Here is a 27212-nt window from a genome sequence, read left to right on the forward strand (position 1 = left end):
CTCTTCGTGGTGGAATCGCCGAAGCATTCGGTAAGGTGAGTCACGAAGCTGTCCCACGTTGTGCAGATATCTTCATGGTTCTCGAACCACACTAGCGCAGTGTCTGTGAGGAACAGAACCACATTGTCGAGCTGAGCCGTGGAATTCCAGCCGTTGTACTTGCTCACACGCTTGTAGTGGGTGAGCCATTCCTCCACGTCCTCGCCGAATTTTCCTGAGAAAGGGCGGGGCTCCATCTGATGCATCCAGGCGCCGGTTGTTCGCACTGGAGCTGCCAGAGAAGGTTGTTGGTCACCGCTGTGGGACATCGGGATCTCAAGTGGTGTTGGGGGCAGTCGAGCGAGGCGTCGGCTCCGGCGTGGTACTTGCTGCAGCAGCTCCGTCGTCTTGGTCGAAGTACCCAGCACCTCCACCACAAAACTGTTACGGTTAAAGTTAAACAGGCTTTATTTAAGGACCGAGATTGATGGCGAAGTAAAGATGGCGTCCCGAGGCTGCACACCCATGCACACGCTAACGTCTTCTTCTTCTTCTCCTCGCCCGGCTCATGCCGTAGCAATATTTATATTAAGCAGTCCTACAACAGGCTTCTCCGTACACACACCCGTAACGCGGGAAAGTAAGCTTTCAAGGCGGCCTAACGAGATCGTTTTTTTTTTCTCTTTCTTTTATTCATGTGCCCTAAAGGCCAATACGGGTATTGCATAGGGGTGTTACAATAAATCAGTGATAGTTACAGTACACGCATTTAAACAGATAATGCATGTGAGAATAAAAACAAGAATACAAGCGGAAAAAACAGGGAAGAAAATCAAAAACCGTAAGAGCACTACAACGACACATCATAAACGTTCAAGATACCCATAGCATGAAATTCGGTGTTCACAAAATCAACGTTACTTCGTTACTTCATACACGGAAAGTGCTTGCTAAAAGAGGTACACATACGAGCAGATACTGCATGCAACAATGAAAGAACAAGACAACCAGAAAAATTTTATGCAATACAAGGAACTCGGTGCTGATCTAAAACAAAGCCATTTGTGCAAGGAACATGAGAATATGGTCAGGGGAAAAAGTAAAATAAGAAAAAGAGCACAAGGACACACTGATGCCTTGAACGAATGAGCAAGAGAATCCTACGTGAGTACGTTAAAATAGTCTGTCAGTTTTGCTAGGAAATCATCATGACTTAGAGCGGATAGAATTTCATTTGGTAACCTATTCCAGTCATATCTCGCGAAAAAGAGGGCCCAGTGACTGAAGAAGTGAGTGCGCGCATGAACGGGCTGCACATTAAAGGGCTGATCAATTCGCGGGGAGATACGACGGGCGGGCGTGATGTGGCGTGCGCTGAAAGACAAAAAAAAAATGAGGTTTTGCGTACCAAAACCACTTTCTGATTATGAGGCACGCCGTAGTGGAGGACTCCGGAAATTTCGACCACCTGGGGTTCTTTAACGTGCACCTAAATCTAAGTACACGGGTGTTTTCGCATTTCGCCCCCAACGAAATGCGGCCGCCGTGGCCGGGATTCGATCCCGCGACCTCGTGCTCAGCAGCCTAACACCATAGCCACTGAGCAACCGCGGCGGGTGCGCTGAAAGACGAGCCGCAGTGATAAAACTCGTGAAAATGATTTTTTTTTAATTGTTGGTTTCAATTGTTCCTTATCGCTTATAAAGCTAATAATAATCTACATTTACACTATTATGACAATTAAGTGTCTTCCCAAATTACGAATTTTTGTGCAGATGCAAGGCATTACACTTTTCGCGTGACAGATAAATTCTGCCGGCGTAATCGCAAAAGAATGTAAATCTATGTCAATTTCCCGCAGCCGTAATCGGCATGACTTTATCTACACAATTAATGACACTCCAATCGACACTGTAAACTCTATTAAGTACTTAGGCATTACGATCACGCATGATTTAAACTGGTGCTCGCATATAACTAACATCATATCATCTGCTAACAAAACCTTGGGATTTCTGAAACGCAATCTCCGCAACGCTCCTCAACAAGTAAAACTACTAGCATATAAAACACTGGTTAGGCCAAAACTCGAATACGCATCACCCATATGGCATCCTCACCAGATTTACCTCAGCCACGCATTAGAATCCATACAGAACCGCGCCGTAAGATACATTCACTCGACATACTCATATGATATCAGCGTATCACCATTAAAAGGATCATTCTTGCAAAGTAAAGAGCATAATGTGTCATTCCCTCACATTTGGTCAGTCATTTATACCTCGCACCGCGAAAGAATGGAATAATCTTCCATCACACATTGTCACCGAAACAAATGCCTCAAAATTTACAGACGCTCTACGCAGTACCATGAATACATAATATATCACGTATGACTCTCTGATTTGTAAACATTTTTTCCTCTTTTTTTTCTTTTTTTCGCTTTTTTAATACGCCGTTAACCAAAGCTTCCACGACAGTGTCCCATTTTGTACGAATCATTCAGAGTTGCTGTACTGATAACTATCATTATTTTTGTGTTTGTACGTTGATGCACTGTAATTAATATTTTTCCCAGTTTTGTTTTTCCATTGTAATTACATTTACGCACTGTTCACCTCACCTATGTAACATTTACCCTATGTAATACCCTCCCTAGAGGGCCTTTAGGGTTATTGTGAAATAAAAAATAAAAAAAAAGTAGAGTCTGGTTTGGACACATTAGCGCACCGTCGCCGTATCGCGAGCTTATCATTATTCCACAAATTCTTCACCAGCTCGCTTCGCCACGCACCTTACATTGTACCACCTTCACGCATATCGCTGCGCACAGGCCACCCACTAAATGTTGCTCGCCCTAGCGCGCGCACTGTCACCTGCTCGTCATCATTTTTTCACCGTACAGCTAAAGACTGGAACGGCCTTCCCCACCACGTCGCTGCCATCACCACCTCATCTGCCTTCGTGGATGAAGTAACGAGTAGTCTGTCTTCAAAATAAGATAGTGGGCAACCTCCTGTATTTTTGTACCACCCACCCCTTATGTAATACCCCGCAAGGGGTCTTTAAGGTAATAAAATGAAATGAAATGAAATGAGAATGCGTACTCATTACAAGCGAAAGGAATGCCTTCACGGAGAGTTTGCTTGTAGAATAGGCTGGCTGCTGACGTAATGCTCCTTCCTAGTTTATTTCCTTCCTTCATTCCTGGAACGCTGTGGCGCGCCTCAAGCAAGTTGGGTCCGAGACAGCGTTGGAAGGGACGCGACGCTATGGGCTCCCTGCAATGGTCAGGCGGCGCGGCGATCGGCTCAGCCGTCAGCGCCACCGTGTCAGTTGCGCGAAACACTGAGGCGGCCGCTGCTGCGGAGGCATGCTTTTGCGGCGCTCGTTTGAAGCATTTCGAACGTTTTAAATTCCGGTTTTAAGGCAATCGAAAACGTCGAGGCCCATTTCTTACCACCGACGCTTGAGGAAGGACGTCAAATTTACGACTTCAACCACGTATACCGTGTCAAAGAAGTAAACAGCACGGACATTATACAGTGAGGTGCTTAAAATCAAATTGTGTTTTAGGTGCCATATCCACGATCTGATTAGGAGGCACGCCGTGGCGGGAGACTCCGGAATAATTTGGACCACCTGGGGTTCTTTAACGTGGACCTAAATCTAATTACACGGGTGTTTTGGTATTTCGACCCCATCGAAATTCGGCCGCCGTGGCCGGGATTGCTCCCGCGACCTCGCGCTCAGCAGCCCAACACCGTAGCCACTAAGCAACCGGCGCAGATCGCAAAGTATTTATCAGAACAAAGTAAGTATGCTTACGACGTCGATCTCAAAGTGCGTTAACAAATCATTATTTTATGCCACTTAAGTGAGCAGATACGGCCATGGACGTCATTGAACTGTAATTTGTCGCTCCTTACTTGGAGCGTGCCTTGCACCTCACATTGTAGAGGTTCTGGCGAATTGGCCGGTAAGTGCTTTTTGCTCCGTTGACAAAGCGCCTCGAGCATATTCTGGTGTTGTCGTTCGGGCTCGAATGTGAGAGACAGGCACTACCGCTGAAGCATCATAGATAGCAATCAGCTGAGATTAAACAACGTAAAGACTTAACAAATATGCGCTTGTGTGTGCGAGGGAAATGCTAATTTTCGAATATTCGACGTGTTCTGCAGTGTACTCCAACTTTAGTTCAGTTGTTCTAAGCGCGAGTAAACAGATCGGCACGAATGAGCTCGGTTCCAGCATTTGCGTCTTGATCTTGGCGCAGGAAGAAGCACAGCGCATACAAAGCTCCAGCACGGAGCGCTTACGAAGCTAGACTTGACACCTAACAACCACTGCGCGTTTGTTTTGGAGCAAGACGAGCTAAACAACTATCAAAACTGATTTACAACAGCCGGAATCAATTCACGCGTTTTTATGCAGCTGACGCTTTATTGCGTGTTTTTATAGATGCCGCTGCTGGCTCTTTTTCATTTCTTTTCCTTGTTGTTGCACTTACGTCTTCGTTCGTTTAACAGAAATTCGCAAGACCGACACGAACTGCGACGATCCACTTCAGCCGCCGGGTTGCTTCCCCTGGTTTTGAAGGGAAGCGGTACAATTTGATGCCGACATCCCCTTCGCGGTTGTGACAGTCCTTAACGCAGCAGTATCTGCGCTTGTTCTTTTTGTTCACGCTTCTCCCGAAGGAGCTGCGAAGAGGCCGCGGGGAATCCATTGGAAAATTGGAAAAACAGGCTTGCAGGCGGGCCTGAGCGCACCACGGGCAATGGTGAAATGACGGTGAGGGCCTACCCGTGGGTGCTCACCGCCGCTGCCAGGTGGCGCGACATGTACAGGCAAAGTGCATTGCAGGGTGCCTATAGCCCGAATATGGCTCGCCGTGATGAGATTCTGACCGGATGATGATCCATTGGCATTCCCTTGGAAACGGGGCCGTGAGAAATAGTGACCTAGGCTGCTTGGGCTAAGTAAGTATGCTATTCATGCTTTACAGTCTAGCATTGTGTCTACGCGTCTCCTATCTGTTCCTTAAAACCCGATGTCGCTGACCAACTAAGGGCCGATCTACGCTCGAGCCGCCCAACGCCGCAAGCCGCACCGCACGCTTGCGGTTGCGCGAAAGATTGCACGTATCCAGCACTTGTGCACAAATTACCGTTTACATTGTGTACACAGTGTATACCTTACACATTGTAAACCGAAATTTGTGCACAAGTGTTTGATACGTGCAATCTTTCGCGCGAGCGCACGCGTGCGGTGCGGCTTGCGGCGTTGGGCGGCTCGAGCGTAAATCGGCCCTAAGAAGCGCGGGAGCGGGCCGTGCTTTAGCAGACGACCGCACGGCGCGAAGCCCCGCCTCTAGGCCCCTGTGCGCCTGCGCCGCTTAGCTTCGATGCGCGCCGCAACGCGGAGCTCGTGGCCACCCCTATGGCCACCCTGCGCACGCGATCGTGTTGCGCATGCGCGCCTACCTGGTTGATGGAAGTGGCCCCGTCGATCGGGTCGGTGTACGTGAAGCTGTCGGCCTTGGCCACGGTGTAGACGCGGCCGTCGCACAGGAAGCGGCGCCCCATGAAGGCCGGGTCGTTCATGCGGCCCTCGACATGCTGCATCATCTGGTGCGCGGCGCCGGTTTCGCACTGCTCGTAGTCGTAGCGCGTGAAGAAGTTGCGCCCGTAGCGCGCCCAGTGGTCCTCGCACATCTCCTGGACGCCCTTGCCGCTGTGCGCCAGCACCGACAGCCACGCCAGGGCGGCCCACACGCCGTCCTTCTCCCTGCGCACGAGACCCGGAGTTGCTCGAATCCCGAGTGTTCCGCGTGCCCCTCCCGCCCTCCCCCACCCCCCGCAAGACCATCAAAGCGAAGCCGGTCACTCGCACTCTGTCCGCAACTTTCACTAAAGTTACTAGAGAGTTTGAGATTAGGGGACGCAAGCGGCTTGCGTACGCAAGAACTAGGGGCCACGGTACTACGCACGCACAGACCCAGACGTAGCGGTCTGCGCATGCGCAGTAGCGTCGCCCTTAGTTCTTGCGTACGCAAGCCGCTTGCGCCCCCTAAACAAAAACTCTCCACTGTGTATAGGCTCCCTTTAGGGAGCTCCCCAAAAGGAGCCTATATACAGGAACTTCAAACTTTCACAGACGGTGGCGGCGCCAAGCGGTCGGTTCGCGAACCAGCGAAGCTGCATTTTTCAGGCACAAAAGCAAGTTCGTTTGGGTACGATGGCGTCTCGGAGAGTAAGCACGAACACGGATAAACACTCGCTAGACGCGGCGCATGTGTCCAGCGTGTCTTTATCCGTCTTCGCTGCGCCATTGCACCGGAATGAACCCACATCCGCTAGCCCTAGATTCAGTCCTTCTGAACAGAAAGAACTGGGGGCTACTTGCTCATATCAATACCTTTCCAAAGTAGAAGTGTTGTATATAAGGGGGGGGGCGATAATGGTTTGCACAGTAAATCCTAGAAAAAAGAAAGGAGTTGTCGAAGATCGAGCGAGGCAGAAAGAAGGTGCACCCGCCTCATTGAAATGGTTTCATCCCGAAAGGTCGGCGTACAAAAATGCCCGTTGCATTATCCCGAGTATCGGGCGCCCGGCAAGTACCTTTCCTATGCCCGTATAGAAACACCCATCTCGCCCGTTTTGTGCGTTGTTTTGAGTTCTGTGCGTAGTTCTCGCACTCTATAAAGGTGTTTGAAATGTACGCACCACGTTGTGCCTTATACCGCCCGTAATACATGTCACGGAAAGCAGGGAATGCAAGCCATAATCTAGTAACGTCGGTGGAAAGCAGCCGCTCTTTAGTCCGACAAACCTTGCCAAAAGCGGGGGGACCCAACAACTATACACCGAGAAGTCCGTGGTCCCCAAGCGTCATCACCGCCGCTATCATTGCGCAGTGAACGATCATAGGGCTCATGGGCCTGACACACTAGAGTTTTGAACACACCTTGCTGCGGCTTGGTGGCGAGCTAGTGACGAGTTTCTCTGGGTCACAGCTCTCCGCATTGAGTTACGCTGTCGCCGGTTTGTAAAGCCAGTCTCGGTTGCTTGCATTTGTGTGTTGAGGCCCCATTTCATATTTTATTTTGGTGTTGCTGCCGGAAAGGACACCTGCGTTCACTGAGAGAAGTGTGCGGATCATCTCGCCGAGATTGCGCCACCTGTTCTTCGCTTAACCATGCATTAAGCTGAAGCAAAAATCTAAAAGTGCGGACGATATGTCTTCTATTAAACTGCCACGCACAGAAACTCGCAGGATTTAAAAGAATGTCTATAATGGTGAAGAGGCCCCCATAATTAAGGGAAAGTTCATAGAGCGGTTGAAACTGTTTACGAGTATATGTTGCTTGCTGAGAGGGCAAGCGAAACAGTATTGACCGACTGACGCGTTACAGTCAGTCAGTTACAGCACGATGTTAAAGGACAGAACATAAAAAGCGGCGTTGAAACATCTGTTGTCGCATTATGTGTCGCTCTACACAAATGAATCACGAAAAACGCAATCATTGCTGCTGTGCATCGTTCTTTCGCTGTAAGCAAAATTACTACGCGTCAGCGCTAAAGGTACAGACACTCAATCGTGGTATCTACCGACGGCTATGTCAGGAAATGTGCTTTTGCAGAATAGGCATCAATGTGGCCTGCAGTGTCGGCGTCCACACGTACGGGAAGCTCAGTCGCGGCGCTAAAGCCGGCAGCTTAATTATTAATTCTTATATCAGTTTGATTAGCTGATCACTTTATTGTTCGGGGGCTACGGTTTTGAGTTGAGGCGCGTTACGCGAATAGACACGTACAGCAACAGTCAAGCCATGGTAGCTCGACATCGCGAGGCTCGACCGGTCCACACCCGAAAGCGGCAGCACACTGAAACTGCGTCTACTACTTGTCATGCATTCGGCGCAGCACTCAGTTTTGTTGGCGACGGAAGCCACGCTATACAAGAACTCCCGTGCATGAGATTCTCCAAAATTCCCGCCACAGCGCAGCCGAGACAAGCAGAGACACCGCAGCGCCTTGCGGCCACCAGCGTGTTGTACTACTCGAAACCGATAAGCGCACCACGGGGGGGGCGCTGTTCACCGGCGCTTCCGCAGCGCCACCTGGACGGCCCGTCCCACCCATACTGACCGACTGGGAAATGAAGCGCGTTCTGCAGGGTCAGTGTGCGCGGTACACGTGTGGTTTCGCTGTCGCATATACATCACGGCACCCAAGATAGTTTCTTGAGGTGACTTCACTTGTTTACGCTGTTTTTCTTTTTCTCGCGAGAGTGAACGAATTGCGGGCACAATTGAACGACGATGTTTTTGCCGTGGGTGCGTGAGTCCGCAAGGCGCTCGTGATGTCAGAATGCCTCGGAGCAGCCGACGCATTGGTGGCCTCGCACTTACTGTGACGTCACGCAAGCCATGCCAAAAATGCCGTAACCTGTCGGTGGAAGGAAGGGGATCAGAGGCAGCTGTTTCAAATCGAAAATTTGGGCTAAAATACGCGCCTGAGTTTCCTTTTGTGCACGCATAACCATAATTGGTGCCTCAACTCTCCGTTACAAATTGTATACATTGTTAATAGTCCGACGACCAGGACACAGAGGGCGTCGGCCCGCCCCATTCAAGGAGAAGCGACACGTCCGCCTACGTACCGGACGTGGTCGGAGCCGGTGCCGAAGCTCTCCTCGCCGCAGAGCGACAGGCGTCCGGCGTCCATGAGCGTGCCGAAGAACTTCCACCCGGTGGGCGTCTCGTACATGGGCAGGCCCTTGGCCTTGGCGACCCGGTCCACGGCGCCCGCGGTGGGCATGCTGCGCGCCAGGCCCCGGATGCCCGTCGCCTGGAAGTACGGGATGGCGTGCATGTTGTCCGCCAGCACGGCCAGCGAGTCCGAGGGCGTCACGAAGAAGGCGCCGCCGCCCAGGATCATGTTGCGATCCTGCAGGTCGCGCCACGCCACAGTCATACTTCGCTGTTCAAGAGTTGGTGGCACGTTAGTACCGACACCCACCCACACACACACCCACACACACACACACACACACGCACACACACACACAAACACACACACACAAACACACACACACACAAACACACACACACACACACGCACGCACACGCACATACACACACACACACACACACACACAAATGAGAATCATTCTACTCTGTGAAGATGGAATGGCAGCGAAAGAATGACAGTCAAAGCTCTCAAACGAAAAGCAAAGTGCTTTCCCTGCCATTCCATATTCACAGAGTGGAATGGTTGTCATTTGTTCGTTCAGCATCGCGGGAACGTTCTTCGTCGTTAGTCGTTTCGCGCCGGCGCTGTTTACATTCTCGTTGCTATTGACTCCGGTGCTCCTCGTACGCATGTTGTTCTTCGGGTGTACGAACTACACGTGTCCGCCCCATCGGTAACGCAGCTGTTTTTAGCGCCGATACCTCTCCTGCTTATGTATTGCGATAACCCTGACGTCACGCAATTTTTCGTGGCGAGCGTTCTAACCTGTTCCGCCTTTTGATATCTGCGCCGCCGCACTGCACCAGTATGGGTTTGGTAGAAATCGCTAAGTCCGTTTCTGTTGCCGGACGCCGAAGAAACTACAGAAGGTTAGTCATATACAGCTTTCGTTGTAAAAGTCTTGCATCTCGCCGTCATTGCTTCATTAGATAACTGCAAACTCCGTCTATATAGAGACGGTGTTATTTATACGCTCCGCTATTCCGACCAGTTCCAAACGGGCGCCAAACCAGCGCGGCTTCCTGGCGCAGGTATACACGTTGACGAGCACTCTTTTTGCATCACGAAAATATTAGGTAGCGGTCATGTGTGTCAAACCGTGCAGTGACGCACGGTTCATGCCAGGAACAGATGATGATGGTTTGTGGTGTTCAATAGCGTAAGGACCAGATATGACTAAAGAGTGCCATGACAAGTTATAATGTGTTGTCAATTAATTCTAAATGAAATGGAAAATTGACTGTTATTGGTAGGTGTTACATGGCTGCAAATAAGGCCTAAAGGTATGTCACTGTAAATGGTGTAAGGTATGCAGCTATTGAAATAATGGCAATAGTTAGTGTGCGCTATGACAATAGAATTTCATTAGGAATAGATGATGCAGTAACACATACAGTAGCGGCGACAATTCTCTAAGAAAGACAATGGCTGATAGGTAAATGCTACAATTATGCTGGTGAAATTACTTTCATGATGTTTGTTTCGGCTATTTGTTTCGTGTTTTCAAAAAAGCGGTTCATTACACATAAAATAATGCTGGGTGCAGAGGGATGTGTTCGCGATATGCAAAAGGGAAAAACTTTTGTCCTCTTTGCTTCTATAGTAGCTAGGGCACATTGGAGAAGAACGTGGATAACTCTTAAGAGTATTGCCAGACTTGTCTGCTACATACGTCAGAGCATTGATTCCAGTCAAGAGGTAAAAGTGAGTAGACTAATGTTGAATTCCAATGGCGGAGTCGGAGCAAGTTTTTCTGCTCGTTTCGGAGCAAGTTTGTTCCAATGGCAGAGTGAGGGCGGGAGTAAGGTGTTCCAATGATAGAGTCGGAGAGGATTCAGAGCGGGAGTCACTCCGTGGAACAGAAAAAGACGCTCTGCCAAAATCGGCGGAGTCGACCGGAACTCTGCGTGACGTATTTCCTTTACCACGTTTGTCTGCTGGGAGGCGCCACAGGTCAAGACTCTTGAGGAAGCAAAAGCTGCTACATGCTTGGCGAGATATCCATCCCGCACTTTTAGAAGGAACAACAGGTGAACGACGCTGAAGAGACAAGTGACCGGTGCGGCGGTGCTGGGAGCAAACAGGGGAAGGAAATGACAACACGCAAGGTATCCTGGGTAACTCGGTGATACAACTTCCGCTTCCGCCTTGCTCCGGCGGCGCAGGCCATAGAGTTACTATACTGTTTACTAACTCTATGGCGCAGGCTGTGTTCCACTCGCGGATCTGGAAGCGTTGCTCTACGCCAGAGTCGAGTGCTCGCTCGCGGAGTCCGTCGGCTGCTCCGACTCCGTTATTGGAATTCAACATAAGTGCGACCTCACGCCAGGGGCAGTGGCCGGGATCTACACGATGGCCATGCCAGGGAAAGATGGGCGAGCCATCATGGGCCCCCATTCAGCTCTTCCATTCTACACTTCTCACCCGACACCTGCTAGCTCTTTGTTCTCCCTCAAGGTGCAGTGCCCTTCTCACCTTCTCTCTCCTATTATCTCGCACGGGTGCATCGTCAGAACTCGGCTGCGGGCTGTACCAAACATTCTCTGTAAGCTCAACAGCTATCCTACAGGCCTGTGTCGTTGCCAAATTTTAATATATCGGTTCCTGAATGGACCCTCAACGTCAACGGGCGAGGTTCAGTTGCAACTAAATGGAATCAAATGTGTTTTTGTGGAATCAAGAAACGGACACTGTGGCCTTCGAAAACAAACCGCAGTACGCCTACGCGCCTCGAGTCACAGTGTATTCAATTTATTGCGTAATATTATAAGACACCAGAGAGCACATCGGTCGGCATCACGTAGGGGCAGAAATAAGCCATGTTTCACTCAAAGAAATTCGCGGTGGGGCTGAAAGACATTGTTTTCTAACACATCTAATTCTCGTTAATACCGAAACGTTATGAACCCGTGTGAACTGGTTCGAACCATGATATTTTATTGCGCCGGAGGTTAACCTGAATCGAACCGGAAAATATCCAGACGCATGAACCTTAAGCGAGCCTGAGAAGTTTTCGGTTTGACATTTTAGTCCTTACACAATCGGAAGACTTCCAAGGATACGATCTGAGACGGAGCCAAGTTTTTTTCGCGAACACAATATTTTTACGTAGAACTTCCAAGAAACATTCGTAAAAGGAGCAGTTTCTGCGAAAAGTGTCCGGGCTACTCGATGCCGTCATGTCTATCGGCTGTGCGGCGAAGTTCCCACAGTCATATCCTGACTCTGCAAACACCTGGATGGCGTGCAAGAGAGTTCTGTTCATTCTCCGGGGCACCGGGGCTAATAGCCTGGTTTCAGCTTAGAAGCCGCACGCAACGTGGTCCATATACTTTTGACAAAGAATGCACTTGCATACTCTCCGCTATATCCGATCATTTACAAACATTTCTTTGAACAGTCGATAGAAAGCAGACCTTCGTGCATAATATATACAATATACAGCCTTATGGCCTTACACTTCGTCGAGTTTTCTCTATCGAATATCTATAGACCTGGAGTCAAGTGAGAAACAATCCAACGACTTTTGTCGACTCGTTATATATTTATAGACAAAATAACAACACAAAAAGGCAAAACAGCCTAAATCTGTCTAAATCAATTTATTGTTAGAAACGTACGCGCCTGTGCCTCCGCGACACCGACCACGGCTCCATACACGTTACGGGCTCGGCACGAAAAACCGTTGCGGAACTCCCCTCTGTAACTGGTTCGATCATTAACGAGGGCGAGATAAAAAAAGGAGGAGGATGAGGAGGAGGAGAGGGGAGGAGGAGGAGGCGTATATATATACCCACCCCGTCTCCATCGAAGGCGGCGCCCATGTCGAAGGGCCCTGTGCGCATCTCGTCCACCATGTCCTTGGCGTACGTCAGGTTCGGGTCCGGGTGCTTGCCGCCGAAGTCGACGAGCGGCTCGCTGTTGCGGATGTTCTCCAGCGGCACGCCCAGCAGCTCGGAGAAGATGCGCCGGCAGTAGGGCCCCGTGACGCCGTGCATGCTGTTGACGAGCAGCCGGAACGGGGGCCGCGCCTCGCTGCCCACGATCAGGTTGCGGATGGCGTCGAAGTCGAACACCTGCGCAGCCGCGGAATTAGCGTCTCTTTTCGAGGGCCGTTGCATCTCCAGAGCATTCGCAGTCGAGGAGAAACAAAAAAAAAACGGAGCACTCTGTTGACGGGGTCAGCTGGCGTCTTCAACTGACTGGTTGATCGATTGATTGATCGAGTGACCTACCGATTTCTACAGGTAGGTCGAGCGGCAGGTCGGTCAATAAGCAGGCGGGTGGGTAGGTGGGTAGACTGGTTGGATGACTAGTCGTCCAGTCTCATTTCGTTACCTTAAACATCCACCGCAACGAAACTTCGGTCTGCGCAAAAGCCTATCCTTAGGACGGTGTACACGTAGCGCGGCCTACGTGCAGAATATTGCTTTTCAAATACGAGTGGATGCGTCAACGAAAACACGCAAAAATAGACATTTTTTATACTGCAGCGTAAGAAACAAAGAACGCCATTGCTGCTTGCCGGAAGTGACGCATGACCCAGAACATGCGGCTCTTGGTCATGACCTCCGAGAGAAGGCGGCGCTCGCGGCGCGCCGAAGAAAGAAACCTGGGGGGCGACGTGCCAGGATTTGCGTCATATCCGCTAACCGCCAGGTGTACGTGTGAGTTGTCTGCTGCTAACAATAAAATTAGACAATTACCAGCCCTGCAGCTTTGGCCAAGACTGATTCAACAGTATACACTACACATTTATATAACAAATGTAGACAAAATAAATTTTCGTTGCAGTTGGCCTCTATGCATCTCCTCGGTGGTGGTAGGGTGGCTAGAATTCTAGCCATCCTAGCGGCGGCACTACAAAAAAGGTGGGTAACGTCAATGCACTGCTAATGCATTTAGTGCAAAATAAACACATCAATGCGCAATCAGTGAAAGTCAAAGGACACTTAAATGTAAGCACAGCACAATGAGCGCGTTCAGAGCTACGAGTAAAAAGGAAACGAATTGATCATTACATAATGTTGTGATCGGGCGTTCGCCCCCGCGACGCCCCTCGGTCACGGCTCGCACGATTATTGTGAAAGGGCCGACGGCATCGTCAGGATGGTTCTCGACACGGATGAGCTATGGCCAGCGCGGGATTGCCTCGTTCATGAGAGGTTTCGGCGATTAGCGATGGTACGGCTGCACCTGTCAGCAGCGCAAACTGGCGTATCCAAGCCAGAGATGCGCTTAGTATAACCCGCTTAGTATGACCCTCTCATTGAACCGTCGGCGAAAAGGGCGACCTACCTCCGGATTGGTGGGACCTGATGTCATCGACTGCCTAGCACCGGATTGGAGGAAGTGACTAAACAAAGATCACACACGGCATAAAAGGAGCTACTGACGACGGGAATGATCGGCGACTACCACTTTATAATAAACTTTTCTGTATTTCTTTGCATTTGTCTGTTTTACTTTGCATTGTATTGTACTTATGTAAATATATACGTGTTTGTCCAACGTCCTGAATATCGGACCCAGCCTCACGTTCATCTCACTCCTCCACGAGAAAGGTGGACCCACGTCTTCGAACCTCGAGTCGCAACAACATAAACAAAATAAGAACACGTTAATTTATGCACATGCAGAAGTTCTAGCTTTAGTGTGTTCAGCGATGTAGTGGATCTCATCGACTTGTCATTGCGAAAAGCCCGTGACTCGATTGTGGACAGCCCATAACACCAACGCTCATTCCAAAAGCAGCCGTACCGGCTTTCCTGGCCAGTCCGGCGGGACATAGCAAGAACACCTACAGTGTTGTTGCCTGCTATTTCAGTGTTGGCTGGTAGAATCCCTAGCGAGTGCGTGTGGCGCATAGTTCTGGCTACTTTATCAACACAGGCGTTACGGAAATGCCACGGTGGAAGGCTCTGGAATAATTGCGGGCGCCCTCTTGATTTCCGACGCGCATCGAAAGTTCCTATAAATCGTTTCACTGAATGCGGAGCTAAAATATTCTCTCCATTCCCATATAATAGGACAATGACTCCCGAGGTAAAGTTTCGAGTCTTGAAAGAACATTAAAGAGGGACACGATGGATATCTCGATTTGTAGATTATAAGTTTTGGAATACCAAATAGGCCTGTCTACGATAAGCGTAGGCTTGGCACGTTGGAATAAAGTCGGGGAAGGCGCACAAGTGAATGACAGATCGCGACGCCACCGCTTTTTTCCCGCACTTGCTAACCCATGACGTCACAGAGTTTGACAAGGTCATCATATTTATTTATTTATTTATTTATTTATTTATTTATTTATTTATTTATTTATTTATACATACTGCAGCCCGTTAGCACTATAGCAGAAGTGGGTGTGCAAGAAATGACAGCGGTGTGTGCAGACAGGAACACAAAAATGCAACCAAAATTTAAAAAAGAATATACATCAGCTATATGGCATCTAAAAACTGTGAGGGGCAATAACCGGTAATGTCACGTCGCGGAAAGGTGAGCTAGCTAGCGACAGAAATTCTAGGTTGCGCCATAAATGCTGACAGTCATAATCTATGACGTCGACAACCGAGTACTGAATTTCGTTCTAACCTAGCAAGTTTCGGGCGTCCTACCGGTGCTAATAAGCGGCACAGACACTTTAAAATGACTTCACTATGACGCACGTCAGGCGCTGCGCCATTGCATGCGGCGGGTTGACAGAATTCAAAGGAAACGGCTTTCTTTGCTCTTTTTTATCCGCTAACGCTCTTCCTCCAAATACACGAAAGCATACAACTATGAAGAAATACTCGCGTAAATTTCAGTCCTGCTCCTTGGTGTGCACTAAAGGGTGCCAGCCGGTGCGGCAAGCACGCATGCGCCGAAGCGCGAGAAGAGGAAGCGCGTACCTGCTGCGCGAGCTCGACGTAGTCGGCGACCACGTCGATGACCTCCACGGTGAAAGGTCGCCCCTCGATGTCGAAGGTCTGGAAGCCCAGCTGGCTCAGGTCGGGCGACACATCGGGGCAGGTGCGGTACTCGTGGATGCACGTGGTCACCACGTGGATGGCGCTCGTCACAGACTCCGGCGCCGGACCTGCGACGCGTCAGGCACCCGGGCTTTCGGATGATCCGCGTGGGGGGGCGCTGGCGATGACGTCGGCGGCGGAGCGGACGCGGGAGCTTAGCTTTCCCACAGTGTATGGGACGAGCATGATTTTGATTTTAACGCGATAGCGTTAAGGAGCTCGTGTCGCAGAAAAGCCGGTGTCGTCGGCGTCGGCGTTGGCCGTGAGCGATAAATCCCAGCAGGCACTTTATGAATAAAAAACAACTTGCAAAATGGGCTGGGTGGGAATCGAACCAGGGTCTCCGGAGTGTGAGACGGAGACGCTACCACTCAGCCATGAGTTCGATGCTTCAAAGCGGTACAAAAGCGTCTCTAGTGAATGCGGTGTTGCCTTAGAAACGAGCTGTTTCTAAGGCTCAGGAGTGTTATTTAGGAGCGTACGAAAATGCGAGCTTTTGAGTACGAGTCGAACAGACTCTGCTATTCTATTCTAAAATTTAATAATCAAGATGTTTGAATGCTCGTTCTCTAGCCGAATTCTACGGGAAAAGATACCCTGTTACTGGTGTATCAACGGTGAAAGCACCCTGCAAGGCCGCATTCAACGCCTGTAGTTAATTCTGCTCGATCTTAAGTACGCAGTCATTTCTTAACAAGCGTACACCGAAAAACTGCGCTTTAGTAGTAAAGACACTGCTGCAGTGTAGCGGCATAGCTTGCTGAGATAATGAAGGGGAAGTCATCCCTACAAAATTTTGCACTTATCTAATCAATTAGGATTTTTTAAATGAGGAAGCTCTCGGTATGTGATTCGATGTCCAAAGCCCTCTTCTTTTTTTAAATTTTCGTATTCGATCCGATTTGAAAAAAAATTACTAGCATTCGAATGAGTTACCCTAAGACACACATGCAAACACATGACTGCAGGACCAGAACTACACTATCTGAATGGAGTTATACCATTGAAACCGTGCTATAGCGACATAGACTAAAGAAGAAGCGATACGAAACGGTGCTGAACAACCCTGCCCTTATGACGGTGCACACATTAATGAACGCAGACGACGGTATCAAAACAAAACAAGCAAAAGTGAGAGCACAACAGGCATATATCCAAATACCATGTCAGTACTACTTTTAGGCCAAAGTGCGCTAAAGCTAGCGCAACAAACCGTGACGTCAAACTGACATCATCGCGACACCGCTCCGCTGCTCCTTCTCCACGTATAGCTCTCAACTTCGATATCGCCGAAGGACGCTTCTATCTGTACGAAGCAACAGCGTAAAATCCCTTGGGGCGACACATACAGAGCACTTGTATCATCATCTGCACACCCACGCATTTGATTACAATGCTTCCAAGATCGGCCCGCGTTTAGTAACCGCATCAAACACTTTGCGGCGACACGTATCCTGAACTGCTTTAAGTCGCGTCGACTTGAGTTTTGGTCCTGTTCGAGTAATCTTTACAACGCTAACGCATTAAAATGCAGGCAACGTTCTGGAAGGGTGCACCATGGCCAACCAGACAACGTCACGCATACCTACACCTGCCAACTCTCCTGAAGTTTTCGTAAGAATTTGGGGCTCGCTTTACGATTTGCGAACGTTGTGTCAATATCTGCGAAAAAAATTATATCTGTTCGCGGAAAAGATTCGCTCGTTGGCCTCCGAACCTTCCATCGGAACTCTCATGTTGGTGAGAGGATGAAAAAGGGGCTTATTATGCTTCGAGCAAGTCTGTACCGACAATTTCCTCAAGCAAGGAAAATCGGCAACAGCAACGTCCCTGCTGAACACACGATTGCGATTTAAAAAAAAAACAATGCGATTGTCAAGAATTGCTGCTGCAAGTTTGATGCATCAAAAGCTCGGTCATCGTTGATACTGTAGTGCAAAACGGTGCATAGGAGCATCGTACATGCTACATCGTTTTGACGGCCCCCAAAATTATGATTTCAGCAAAGAAGATTGCGCATAGCCCATAGTAGTATAGTAGCGTTTTTGATACGCTGCAGCGACTTTTCAGGATATAATTTAGATATATACATATACATACGGTGAGAAAAAAGGGTGACTGTTCTAATTTATCTTGATGTGGACTGTATTAGGGCATTTCAGATTTAATACAGTGCGTATATGTATCCACATCGTGCATGTGCTCGGGGTAACGTCACACACACACCACACACACACACACACACACACACACACACACACACACATATATATATATATATATATATATATATATATATATATATATATATTGGTCCAAGGTGATTTGGTGTTTGTTATCGGTATACTATATACCCTCGCGCTTTTAGGCACGCATATTACCTCCATTGGAGATGTTGTACTTGATGCCGAAGTCGGCGCCGATGCCTCCAGGGTTGTGGCTGGCGGTGAGCACGATGCCACCCAGGGCCTTGCGCTTGCGTATCACGCACGACGCGGCCGGAGTGGAGAACATACAGTTCTGACCCACCACGATGTGCTTAACCTGCGCAGAGCACGAGAGTATGGCACCCCTGTATGGGTACAGACAGACGACGGCACCGGGATCCGCACTTGTATGTGAATAAAAGGTTTATTTCATCAAAACAAAAACTGGGCAGGAATTTCTCACGGGGGAATTGTCATACAGTGGGTAACATTCTTCGCGATCATTACTTCAGAAGCGTACGCTGTGTGCCCCTGAAAGCCAAGACTGCCGTATTTTAAGCGATGAGCGCCTGCAATCATGAATACCACGCACACCGGGACGATTCTCCCCAGTAAACTCTTTTTTTTACTGCCAATCCTGCGTTTGGTAAACGAAGGCAATGTTCCTGCAGAGCTGTATTCCTCGCATAATTTGCCCGCCGACACGCTCACCTTCGTTGCAACGCGTCCTCTTTCGAAGCTTGTCCCCGTTGCTGCAGACGCAATGCTCTGGTTGCTTGCGTTATCCGGGCGTTCGCGAGGGCTGAGTATTGGGCGAGCTGGTATTGCATTCTTAAAGTACCTGCTGGGATTTATCGCTCACGGCCAACGCCGCCGACGCCGTCACCGGCTTTGCTGCGACACGAGCTCCTTAACGCTGTCGCGTTAAAACTGGCACAGCGCAACATAGAAAGGAGGAAACAAGCCGAGCCGGCCAGATGAAAGAGCAGAGCGGGCGTTCCCATTCCGCGCAAGTTCTCGCCCGCGTTATAACTGCGCCTCGGTAAGGCCAAACCGAAATGCGTTCGCTTGCAACCCACGATGAATTCATAAGAGTGTTCTACGGCCTTGTCGATGCACGCGTCTGCGGCGTAACGGTTTCTACATCAGGGTTCTGCACTAGAAGTCGTGTGTCTGAACCCTGCCGTCGGACAATTTTGATAGTGTTTATTGAATTATTAACGCGATAGCGTTAAGGAGCTCATGTCGCAGAAAAGCCGGTGTCGTCAGCGTCGGTGTCGGTGGCGTTGGCCGTGAGCGATAAATCCCAGAAGGCATTTCATGAATAAAAACAACTTGCAAGATGGGCTGGGTGGGAATCGAACCAGGGTCTCCGGAGTGTGAGACGGAGACGCTACCACGAGTTCGATGCTTCAAAGCGGTACAAAAGTGCCTCTAGTGAATGCGGTGTTGCCTTAGAAACGAGCTGTTTCTAAGGCTCAGGCGTGCGTCGCTTGCTCAGGCGCACCTTTCGTTGCCGCGCCGAACGCTGCGTTGCTCGACGCTCACCACGTCCGATGCGGGGCGCGTAGTCGCTGTGCCGTAGCCCATTGTCTTACACCCCTTCGCGGGTCGACGGGAACGCTGTCGCGTTCCACTCTTGAAGGGGAAGCTTAAGCGTCCTCCAATTTTTATAAAACAGTAGTGTGTCTAAAGGAATGAGTTCATACCGAGGTCGCGGGATGGAATTCCGGCCGCGGCGGCCGCATTTCGATAGGCGCGAAATGCAAAAAAATGACCGCGTCCAGTGCTCTTTGGGCACGTTGGGGATAACCTGGCCGTGAAAATTATTCCGGAGTCCCCCGCTACTGCGCGCCTCATAATTCAATCGCGGTTTATGGCACGGAAAACCCTATAATTCAATTGAATTAGCTGACAAAGTCGCGAAGCTTTTTGACGTCAGAAGTGCGAAGTTTAGGCAAACATTTTTAACCATCACTCCCATGCTGGTTGACAAATTTCGCGTCGGAGGTTGGTGCGCCCACAAGTAGGTGGCGGTATAAACGTACGGAAGTTTGTGTATTCGCAGAAATTCACCAAGTGAAGCATACATGGCGCTATACGGGTTTCTTGCGACACGAAACGGAAGGACGAACGGAACGGAGCAGAAAATAACCCCGGGTACATAGCCAAAGAATGCTACGCAATAACATTCAATAAGTGGTGACAGACGCATTTGCATCTTTAGTCATTGGATAGCCGCGGATCCACAGGATAAATACGTTGCATAATATTATTCACTGAAAAATTTGTAAATGTTTGCACAAACAACCCACTGTAAAGTATAAACGCGTGTACTGCTGCTTATAACGTTACAGGGTACACATATGTTATAGGGTTTACATATGAAATACTTTTTCAAGCAAGGCACAAACTTTGCCAGGGACTTTATTATGTTCACAGGTAAACAATTCCATATTTTGGCACCGATGAACAACATTATTCGGCGAACATTATTTAGTTATTAAGCCCTCGGGAAATTTAGTTCATTCTGTTGAGCTTGTCTTGTGCTGTAGATCTAGGTACAACAAATCAACGATGAGAAGAAATGCTTGCATGAGCTATTTCTGGCGCTAAAAAAAAAAAAGCGGTTCTAAAGTTGCTATCAGAATCGAACGGCATGCTGTTCAAAATATCCAAGGGCGGCGCAGCTGGTCGATTGCCATCCGATGACGTCGTCATTCCGACAGTCCGTTTCTGCAAAATGTGAACTGGCCTGTAACGCGACGCGCAGGCGAAGTCCGAAGTCTTAAAGCTTTATGTCAGTGTGACAATGAAACATGCCACACATGTGGTGCGTCCGGCACACATATTGTAAAGCGCTCTTGTAAATGCGGCAACAAAGTTTCATCTGGTGAACAATTTATTGAAGACAATATTTGCTCTTATTAGGAAGAGAAAGGTTGACAATCGGCAGACAGTGAGAATAGCAAAGTTTTCCTCTTGGAATTTCGCGCCCGGGCCACAGCACCTGTACGCCAGACGACGTCAGGAATTTCAGAGTGCCGTAAACCCTCGTTATAACGAAGTAAAGCGGACTGCAAAAATGTCCAGGCCACCGCTATGGCCGGTTCCCTCTTCGTACTAAACGGAGGCCGCTGCCCGGAGGCTTCGAGTATTCCGGTCTAAAATGCATTCGTTTGGATCTGGACCGCCTGACGCATCGATTAAAACGATAATTCGCATAAAGGTACTGCATCTTTGCGTGTTTGCGCAGCGTTTCTTCAAGGTTACTAACACTCGCGCCCACGTTTTTAGATCCTTAGATTGCGATCCTCATTTTTTATCAAAAACCCTAAGCTAAAGTCAATCAGAAATTAGAAGTGCAGCGGCGAATGCGTACTACTGTGCAACTCAAAAAGAATTCGTATACAAGGCAGCCAGCTTTCGAGTGGACAAAGACGAGACGGAGAGGGGCTGGCTACGACCGAGCCGCCAGTCTGTATACGTACAACAAAGTTGAAAAAAAAAATTTCAGCGCTACTGTGTCTCGGTTTACGATAAGAAAGGTGTAGTACACATAGTTGCATGACTAACACGGCTACCTACACGGATAGAGGTACTGTAAACACCAAGGGCGTACAATGGAACTAGAATCACGAGAAAAAAGAAAAGATGCCTTTATGTTTATGACAATGCGAGAAAACACAAAACGGAAGAATGTGCGAACGAGCTGCCAAGGAATATAAAAAGTAAATCCGCTTTATTTATTGTTATTCCTTAGAAAAGAATGCAGAAGTCAGGATATTTGGCCTGCTCCACTGGGTTGAGTCGGGACACGAGACATTTGCTTCCCGAGCGCGCTTGGGAGGAGACGGCGCATCTCCTCGAGCGCGGCATACACCCCCCCCCCCTCCCCCCCCCACCCCCCAAGTCCCAATCTGGGCCGTGGCTGCGGTAAGCGTGGCGCGGTCCGGCGCGGTCGTTCGGCTCCGGTACGGAAGAAGGCAGGGAAGGAATATAGTTTTAGTTAGGCCTCAAACGTCTTACCGTCGTACCGGGTTAACAGGGGCGTAAGGTTGCGTGGCCGGAGTGCTGGCGACAAACCAGACAAACCCAACGCTGTTATTGCATTGATCAGATTTATTCTACTTCGCTGCTGGTGTAAATTGTCGGTAGCGCCATAGTCGTGCCACGACTCACCTCAGCCGAAAATTTGCACCAGCAGCGTAGTAGAATGCACTTGGTCACTGCAATATTAGTTCTGCGTTTGTCTGGTTCAGCTCCCCGCCACCAGGCGGCACTACCACTCCGGCCGCTGGCAGGCCAACTGACTATTTGTCATCGCCCCGTTTCAAAGGAGATGCACTTAAATCATCATCATCATCATCATCATCATCATCATCATCATCATCTCCTCACGCTCATGCCTCGATATCCGCCTATCTGGCAAAACGCCCCACCTGCCTGCGTTTACCGGGATTCCGGACAAGCCAAAACTCCATTCTATTCGCGATTCCACCTGAGCGCTGGCCAACTAGCGGCCACGCCGCCAACTAGCCGATCTAGGTGCAGCCACGAAGCGAACCTGTTCACATTACGGCGTGCGCTGAAAAGTTGCCTCCTCATTCTCAAAATCGTCGTGATGCCGCACAAGCCCGAACAAAGAGAAAACAAGATGTCGAAAGGCTTTTGCTGTGTACTATTACTCGTGTCGTCGCAGTGGAAAGACAGCAACGTATCGTTTCGCTGCTTCCATAAAGAAGCAGACGACGCGCATCGGAGAGCGACATGAATAAGAAACGTGCATTGTGGAAAAAAAGGTGGCTGGTTTGTTCGAAACACTTCGAAACATTGCCGAGTGTACTTTCGTTTAAGCAGAAGCGTTAATAAATTATACTGATGCATACTCACGCTTAATTTGGTTTCTGCCCGAGCCTTACTGCTACCAGTGTTTTAAACAGCAGCAATACCGTCGCTACTGAATTTCTGTCCGCATGCACGGTAGTAGCGAACAATAACTATATCGCGGGAGGTCCAAATGCAATCATGGCACACTTTATGGTGCGAGGCGCATCGTTTGGATAACATGCTTTAGTTCTTCAGTGCAAGCAGAAGCTCTGACTTTTTTCTCATTTAACCTGGTGAGTTGTCAGTTTATTTGCTCGCAGGAAATTTGGGAGCAAGAGCAAATAGCGCTTCATTCGAGCTTTTGAGCATTCAACCTGCACATCACACTGCTAGTTTTCTTTTTGACACTGCGCACACAGCTTTATTCAGTCACGATTGTTTCAGTTAGTTTGCAAGCCATGCACCAGCGCTCGATCTGCTCAAAGTAAGCCACGGCTAAATTTCGGAAGCCTCTTGGAAGAAACGCAATTCGGTCCGATTGGTTCTTATTCACTTTTCACGCTCTCAACGTTCCAAGGGTGTTTGAGGACCTGCGTGAGACCACCTACGGGCGCGGAGCGTCTGCTGTGCATCCAAGCCCGGGACCTACTTCGAACACTGTGTACTACAGACGCGAACAAGCGCCAGTCATCGGACGCACACGACTGTATGAATTAATCAGCGAAAGACAGAAAACAGGCGCTCTGCGACTCACAAAGTTAGCTCTCATCGTCTTCGGTCCCAAGAGACACTGACCACGAAACTTTACAGTTCCTAGCCTCGTTGTATCAGTGCACGATATGCGTACTTGCTTTCTGAAGGGACAAGAGACGTTACTGCCTGTTTACTGCGGGAAGCTACGTGATGTAATACAACACGAGTCGCAAGGCGGATTGGTCTATGAAGGTCAAGTATCTAAACCTAGCAGTGAAGCAACGTTACGCGAAAGTGTTTGCACGTTTCGGAGAGGCCTGCTATACGCCGGAACACTAACCGTCGTTAACCTAGACTATATATTTTCAAACAAATATGTGGTGTGGCTTGCCGAGCAGGCCGGACGTTTTCACGCACAGAAACTACTTCCGATGTTTCGTCGCTGAAATAGTCGAGATCGATGTCTTTCATAAGCTGACCGGCTGCAAGTAGTGTATCCTTTCGGCTTCGACGAAACACCTCGATTCGACGCCAAAATCGAGAAACTTGAGCACAGCACCAGGCGAAAGTGCCGCATTGACCCTGAACATCGTAGCCATCTTTGTTTATTTGGACAGTTTTGCAGTACAAGTAACCTATTCCGGCCGCTTGCGTACGCAAGTCGAGGGAAAGGAAAGGCGTCTATGTTGGCGGTGAAGCTGGCCTCCTGGCAGCACGTCGACGCGACATTTCAACTTCTCCTGTCTCCTCTGATAAACCAGCGTGAAAAATTCTTGCGCTAAAGCACTCTCAACGCGGCCCTTTAAAACTCACAGTGTTATACCAAAAATTTGCTACGTGTCCTGGTGAGGGGCCGTCTAGGAACCACTGGTTCAACTCCTTTGACGAAAAACGTGAGTAATTGCCAGGAATAAATTACTTAAAAAATAACCGAATTACCACCATACTACAGCTAAAAATGTAATAAAATACAAATTAACCAACCAATGTAACTGATTAACCGGTAATTTATCACCTTTGATTCTTTAAACAGAAATCTGCACGCAAAACGAAGCAAGTCACTGAAGTGGGCTTCTCCTTACTAAGACCACGTCTGCGGAAGAGCCAGCTTTACAAACGCCCACAGGTCCGAACAGTCAATGGTGCTCAGTCAGTTGGAGGAGCCTGGACTCTTATGAGCTCTTGGATCATATGCAGCAGTCCGGAAATGGTACGTGTTATCACACATGAACACAACGGATGGGATGGTTGATTATTTGCAAAAACTTCACGCAGAAACTCCTCTTGGAGTTCTCTAACTATACGTAAGCATTGTGCCACTTGCTCATCTCCACGCAGCCCGGTGTCACTATCAATGTTATGGAGCTTAATCCGACCAGTATAAACCCTTACCGGTCATTATTAACCTTATCGGACTCGATCCGAGTCTTATCAATGCTTATCGGTTGGTATAAACCTTATCGCAATCGATACAATCTTTATCAATCATTATGTGTCCTTATCAACCTTATCTTGCATGATCCGACCCTTATCAACTTTTCACGGTCCTTATCAACCTTATCGCAATTGATCCGGCGCCTACCTGCCATTATCGGTGCTTATTATAAGCTCTTATCCCTCTTTAGCACCTTATCCATCTACGTCGAACCATCAACCGTATTAAGACCCATCTAACCCTTAATCACTCCTTATCCTTATGAACTCTCTGACTGTTCATCAATCACCTACAAAGCTTTTCCTTTCGAATATATTCTGTTTCATACATTCATTTCTTTATAGCGATTCGTCTTAAGTGACCGACGGACGGGCGGACTGATTTTTCGCGTAGGCATATAAATGCTTTACGTTTTTAAAATACGGTGGCATACAGCGAAGCCAAATGCGGTCAATGCGCTGCGTTTCACAGTGAGCCCCGGAATGCGACAACATTGACGCGACGTCCAACGAACACGGGTGTTCTCTTCTACTTCCGTCACATCTTTCCGCGTCCCCGCTTCACCTGGTGTCCTCTGGGCACATGTCGTCACACTCATTCACCAGTACACCGACTCGTAACTCGCACCGCGGACGCGAGATGAAGAGCTAGGGCGAGGGACGAAAGGTCACTGTACGTGAGTACGAATGGAAGCGATTGACAGTCAGCGAGTGTGAGTGGAGGGGAGTGAGCGCCAGTGAGTGTGAGTTGACTCCAGAGGGCGAACGCCAGTAAGCGTAAACGGAAACGACTATCAAGGAGAATTGGGTGGTGGTGCAAGCCGGAGGTCGCGGGATCAAATCCCGGCCGCCTCATTTCGAATGGGGAGCGAAATGCAAAATACGCATTTTAAAACGCCCGTGAACCGTGCATTGGGTGCACGTTACAGAACTTCAAGTGGTCAGAGTTAACCCGGAGTCTCCCACTACTACGACGTGCCTCATAATCATATCGTGGTTTTCATGGGCAGATTTTCATTGAAATATTTCTTTTTTCACTTTTGTAAGGATTGGCGAGTGCGACTGTTCGCCAGTATAGGAACCTGAGTGAGTGTGACGAGCGTGAGAGAACGTGAAAGTGTGAGTACGCAGCGTACAAAAAATATTGGCGAGTGTGTGACAATACTCGCACTTACTTTGACGACCTATGGCTCTTATATACCGCGGCTTAGTCCAGCTGCCCGTAAAAGGCTGGGGGAAAGTTAGGCACTGCGCGCGTCTTCCTTCCTTCCTCCCGCATCAAGACCTTTTTGAACTCTGGTGCAATCAATCAATCAATCAATCAATCAATCAATCAATCAATCAACTGATCAATCTTAATGAACAACCGTGCTTCTCCATCAGAAAGACAGCAGCGGCCAGAATCATCGTGCACGCGATGTGCGAATGTACCATGCGTAAAAAAAAGATTAATGCTGCTGCGTATGCTCAAGGAGCAATGTTTTCAAACAAAGAAATCTGTACTGCTCTCGGACACACAGACTAATAGAATAAATTATTGTTCCCATTCCTTGCCTTCACCACCGCCGAACCTTTAATACAGGGTGTTTAACGAACGCGTTCAAAAAGCTCTGAAAGGTTGCCTGTAGCAGATAGCACAAATAGCATGATGAGATGGTCTACTCAATGCGGCGGACACTACTTGCACAAGAACTTGAAATGCAAAATCGACTAATTAACAAGGATCCACTAATTAGCTTTTAAACTGATTACGTACCTTACGGCCCCATATTGCAATTTATAAATTCTAGCCGCGGAGTTCGCAAGGCGGATCCACTTGTAACGGACTCTCAGGGCGACTTCGAGATATTAATTCCCCAAGTTTGCTGAGAAATGCACTGGCGTTCCAGTTACTTTTGTGCATGAATGCATAAAACGACGTCTTGTTTAAGAAAGTAACTTGTTTACTTAAGAACGTTGCAAAGCCAGCCAGCTCTTTGAAAAGCTCGGCGCTTGCATGCGCCCCGCGCGCCTCGTCGTATTCGTTCTCTGCGACAGCTCCCGCTCTGAACTCCCACTCTGAGGCGCCGTGCTAGACTTTGCTGTCTTCGGGACAGACCCAATTTCCTTAGTGCATTCCACGTAGCACGCTACGTACAAACCGTGCGCCGTTGTACCGACATCACGGTCGCCCAAGTTAACAACGCTTTGTAATGGCTGCAGTAGATAACACGCTGTTTGTGACGCGCAAGAGTGGAATGGCAAGAGCCACGCTGGGAAAATAGTCGGAGGACAGTTCCCACGCGATGGTCGGC

At 48.9% G+C, this 27212-nt stretch overlaps 1 protein-coding gene across 1 annotated transcript in view; it reads right to left on the minus strand.

Moving 5' to 3' along the window:
• Window positions 1–27212, minus strand: part of Pgm1 (phosphoglucose mutase 1) — a 49712-nt gene that overhangs the window by 9778 nt on the left and 12722 nt on the right. Inside the window, exons 2-6 of the mRNA XM_070525010.1 lie at window positions 18136–18298; window positions 15635–15822; window positions 12539–12817; window positions 8650–8936; window positions 5469–5772 (exon numbers count right to left, since the gene is read on the minus strand). Of these exons, the coding sequence (XP_070381111.1) occupies window positions 5469–5772; window positions 8650–8936; window positions 12539–12817; window positions 15635–15822; window positions 18136–18298 (1221 nt within the window). The remainder of the gene's footprint in view (window positions 1–5468; window positions 5773–8649; window positions 8937–12538; window positions 12818–15634; window positions 15823–18135; window positions 18299–27212) is intronic.

The sequence above is a fragment of the Dermacentor albipictus genome, chromosome 9 (genome assembly GCF_038994185.2).
Source record: "Dermacentor albipictus isolate Rhodes 1998 colony chromosome 9, USDA_Dalb.pri_finalv2, whole genome shotgun sequence".
NCBI lineage: Eukaryota > Metazoa > Arthropoda > Arachnida > Ixodida > Ixodidae > Dermacentor > Dermacentor albipictus.